Source organism: Choloepus didactylus (assembly GCF_015220235.1).
Source record: "Choloepus didactylus isolate mChoDid1 chromosome 11 unlocalized genomic scaffold, mChoDid1.pri SUPER_11_unloc1, whole genome shotgun sequence".
NCBI classification, from domain to species: Eukaryota; Metazoa; Chordata; class Mammalia; order Pilosa; family Megalonychidae; genus Choloepus; species Choloepus didactylus.
This window is the reverse complement of record NW_023637577.1, coordinates 3,613,798-3,618,487: the sequence shown is the minus strand read 5'-3', so window position 1 is coordinate 3,618,487 and position 4,690 is coordinate 3,613,798. Positions and strand designations below refer to the sequence as shown.

General features: G+C 40.4%; 1 protein-coding gene across 1 annotated transcript; it reads left to right on the top strand.

Annotated features, from left to right (window-relative positions):
• Nucleotides 1–2,326: 2,326 nt before the first annotated feature.
• LOC119524464 (GPI mannosyltransferase 1-like) lies at nt 2,327–3,906 on the top strand. The gene has a single exon (XM_037823154.1). It carries the CDS (start codon nt 2,645–2,647, stop codon nt 3,779–3,781), a length of 1,137 nt encoding a protein of 378 aa, XP_037679082.1. The 5' UTR covers nt 2,327–2,644; the 3' UTR covers nt 3,782–3,906.
• The last annotated feature ends 784 nt before the right edge of the window (nt 3,907–4,690 follow it).

Sequence of the window (4,690 nt, the reverse complement as noted above, 5' to 3'; positions counted from 1 at the left end):
CCTGTACTACTGTATTTTGGTACTGCAACAGTCATTTGAGTAAATTTAACTCAGACATATAAATCTTTCCCCAAATAAAAGAAATAGTCCATTTTTTCCAGACTTTCTTCTTCACATCCCACCTGCTTGCCTTATTTTCTGTGGAAAATTATGGGGCAGAGACCACATGCACATTTTAAAGTAGAAAGAAGTTTAGGATTCCTTCCCTGGGTCACCAGTTCCTTTAATACCCCTTTTCTGAAAAGAGTTCTTCATGTAATGAAATATTGCAGAGATGGGATATGTCTCAATACTCATCTCTTTCTGGGGTGCTTACCTAAAAAAGCAGACATGGACAAACTTTGGTAACAAAAAAAGAGACAAGGGGAGATAATTCAGTTTGCCTCCCATGCAAACCAACAAACATCTGCACTTCCAGATGGAATACTCAAACAGCCTCACAGATATGGCTTTTAAAACCCCTCTGGTCCATATTTTTTATTTTACAGATAAGAAATTGAAGTCTAGAGGTGTGAAATGACTAACATAACCTTTTACCCTCTTTTAGAGAGGTTCCTCTAGGTTTCCATTTTCCTGCCCCATGGAGTATAATCTATCTATGGTCCTAGGATAGGGAATGTTTCTGCCAACCAAGCATCCCCAAGGACTGCACCCCTGCAAACCTCCCTTTCTTCAGCTGCAAAATGAAAGAAGAGGAAGAACTATTTTCAACTTTCTTCCTAGCATTCTTAATATTCTGTAACTTCCAAATGATAACTGGAGGCATCAGGTATAAAGACTGTTGACTCTTGGATGTCTTGGTGCGCAGAACACAATTATTTCTGACCCCAATGCAGACTACCTATTCACAAATATATTATGTTCCAAAGTGTTTGTAAATAAAATTTTTCTTGGAATAATTTTCCCACAGAAAATGTGTTAAAAATAGTGGCATGACAGGATGGGCCAGAAGATAAAGAACTTTAATACTAGGCAAGCATTTCTCCTTTCGTGCACAAGGTTGAATCTACATAAAGTTTAGAAAGAAGGAAAATCTTTCTGGTGCTTTCCCATAATTTATTATTCTTCCTCTGTCACCTGTCATTGACTGTTTTATTTTTCCCAACCTATGCCATCTCCCATCCCCAAAGGACTACAATTTGGTAAATTATCTAAATGATTTTTTTCCCTCTATCTAGGAGGAAATTAAGCTTATTTAATTTATATTAATTTTGAGGGCCTGAGAGCCCTAAAATCATTATAAAAGTGATCTCAGTTTTTAAAAGTCTGTACTCTTTTCTTGTTGCCTCCATGAAAAAGTCCAATTTGGTAAATACAACTTTCATTATCTCTTCACACCCATCTTACCAGCTCAATTTACACCCCACACAGTTATTAAAAGGCACCCAAATGCCTCCCCAGCCATATTCTTTTTGACATTGCCTATACCATTTTCTCTATATGGAAGGCTCTTCTCCACCTGGAAACATCCATCAAGACCCTGCTAGATTGCTGCTACTATTTTGGAGACTCAATCAAACCCTTTTAAGTGAGAGAAAATGAATTTTGAGTGAAAAGATGGGTAGCTGGGTGGGTAAACAAATAAAAGAGGATACTGCTTAATTTAAAGCTCTAATTTTTTGAATCCAGCAAAGGTAAATCAAAGTGAACAGAAGAATCAGCAGGAAAAAAAAACTTATATACACACTATAGAAAATAGCAGGGCAGAGTTTGCAATTGTGTTGACCAATCTTTAGAGGGAATCTATTTTGGGAAAGATTTTCCTTTATTTCCATACAACCACATTAGATTACAAGCATTTTCACATAAATTATCTGATTTTATTTTAGCAAGCATCTGAGGCAACCAGGAAAGGTATTTATCAGTACCATTTTGCAAACGTGGGAACCGAAGCTTCAAGAACAGAAAAGTCTTCTTCAGGATCAACTAGAGAATGGTAGAATTTCTAACAGACCTGTGTCACCAGGCTGCCCTATTCAAATATTGCTGTTTTTACACCAACTTTCCATTTTCTTTCATTTTGCTGACCTTAGAGATTCAGTATATTTTTTTCCAAAATAATTTCATGGCAATAAGAGTGGGTGGAGATATAGTGATTAGATCTAAGCTGAAGTCTCATGTCCTAACATGCTATGTGCAATTTAACACATGTGGAAGCCTGAATGAGCAATGACCTGCATTTCTACAATTAAAATCTTTATTTCTCAATACATTTGTTCTTAGTAGAAGCAAAGGGACTATACTATGATAGTAATGAACATTTATTAATTTCTTCATTTTGTGACTCAAAGATAATGTAGGGTTTATTTTTTTTTAATGTGGGGTTAAAAAAAATAGGTAACATTTCATCTATTAAGCAATCTGATCATTAGTTTTATTGTGGTTTGAAGCCTAAGACTGAGCACCTACCTCTGAGGTGGGTCTAACACTGACCTACTGCAATGAAACATCAAAATCCATTCAAGCAACTCTTCGAGTAACAAGAATTGTGATACATTATTTCAGGGGAAATTGACTGAACAAGTTTTCTTACAAAAGACGTAGCTCGGAGTTGCGCCGGAGACCTGAGTGGGGAACTGAAGCGGAGGTGAGAGATTCGCAGGCAGTTTGGAGCTGGAGCTGAGCGGCTGTCGCTCGTGAGATCATGGGCTCGACCGGGCCGTGGGGAGAGGGGTTCATGAACCTGCGGGTGCCCCCTGCTGGGGTATTTGGTGTGGCCTTCCTTGCGCGAGTCGCCCTGGTTTTCTACGGGGTGTTCCAAGACCGGACCATGCTTGTGAGGTACACAGACATCGACTCCCAGGTCTTCACGGACGCCGCGCGCTTTGTCACGGAAGGGCGCTCCCCTTATCTGAGGGCCACCTACCGTTACACCCCGCTGCTGGGTTGGCTCCTCACTCCCAGCATCTATCTCAGTGAACTCTTGGGAAAGTTTCTCTTCATCAGCTGCGACCTTCTCACCTCCTTGGTGCTTATGGCCCTGTACTTAGTAGAGAAAAGGCTGATCGCGTGTGCCGCCGTATTCTGTGGTTTCGCGGTGCATATGAAAATGTATCCGGTGACCTACATCCTGCCCATAGCCCTCCACTTGCAGCCAGAACGCGACAATGAAGAAGACCTCCGTCAATCCCGGTATTCTTTTAAGGCTCGTTTGTACGAATTCCTGAAGAGGTTGTGTAATCGGGCTGTGTTGCTCTTTGTAGCAGTTGCTGGGCTCACCTTTTTGGCCCTGAGTTTCGGTTTTTACTATAAATATGGCTGGGAATTTTTGGAGCACACCTACCTTTATCACCTGACTAGGCGGGATATCCGCCACAACTTTTCTCCATACTTCTACATGCTGTATTTGACTGCCGAAAGCAAGTGGAGTTTTTCCCTGGGAATTGCTGCGTTCCTTCCACAGTTCATCTTGCTTTCAGCCGTTTCTTTTGCCTATTACAGAGACCTCATCTTTTGCTGTTTCCTTCATACAGCCATTTTTGTGACTTTTAACAAAGTCTGTACTTCCCAGTACTTTCTATGGTACCTCTGCATACTGCCCCTTGTGATGCCACTAGTGAGGATACCTTGGAAAAGAGCTGTAGTTCTCCTCATGTTATGGTTTATAGGGCAGGCCTTATGGCTGGCTCCTGCGTATGTTCTTGAGTTTCAAGGAAAGAACACCTTTCTGTTCATTTGGTTAGCCGGTTTATTCTTCCTTCTTATCAACTGTTCTATCCTGATTCAAATCATTTCCCATTACAAGGAGGAACCTTTGATAGAGAGAATCAAATATGACTAATATATGCTCCAGATTGTCTGCCTGTTACATTCTGATTATTCTTTGTGGACCAGAAGAGAGTTTTGGGAAAAAATTTTTGAACATTGTAAACTCTCTAGTCAGAGATCAGTTTGGAGCTTAAAACGGTCTTCCAACAGAAATTAAAGTGAATGTTCACCTCATATATAAAAATAATTGAGGTTCACCCTCTAGGAAGTCTTAAGACTCGTTTATCTGGGACCTGATGGGAAGTTAAGGTTATTTGTTGAAAATTGGGAAGGTTGATAAAATCGTAAGATGCTAAAAGGTTTTTGTAGAAAAATAGAGGAATGCAGATAAGAGATATAAAGTCTAAGCCAGTGTTTGTTCCAGTTATACTATACTGTTTTAAGCTGTGTTTATCTTCTTGTGTGTGTGCTTATCTTTTAAGCCTCACTTTTTCTTTCTGAAGCTTTCCTGGCAACTTTGAAAACTCACAAAATGTTCTAAAAGTCTATCTTTTTAGACGTAAAGTGTTAAATAATACTTCTGTGGTTATGTTGGGGTAAGTTGTTTACTTTGTATTAAAAGTGAGGGTTTACCTGATGGCCTTGTTGCAGCCCATCCAGGCCCCACCCTCTGCCCACAGCAACTACAGTGGAGATAGGGACCCTGAAGTAAACAATTTTCCCTTGGTGTTTCCAAGAAAATCTCTGTCCATGTCAGGCAACACGATATGTTAGGGGAGTAGCAGAATTTTCTTGTGAAGCCAGCCTCCCCTTCTGGCAACATCCAGGACTTGCAAGGGGCCATAGGATGTTCATGAAGTTTATCTGAAGCAGTATATGCTTAGGGTATGCCAGCAGAGAGCAAGAGAAAGGGGAGAGGAAATACCAAGGAGAAAAGTTCAATCCTCAGGTGGCCTAGCCATGCTCATGGAACTTTAAATGG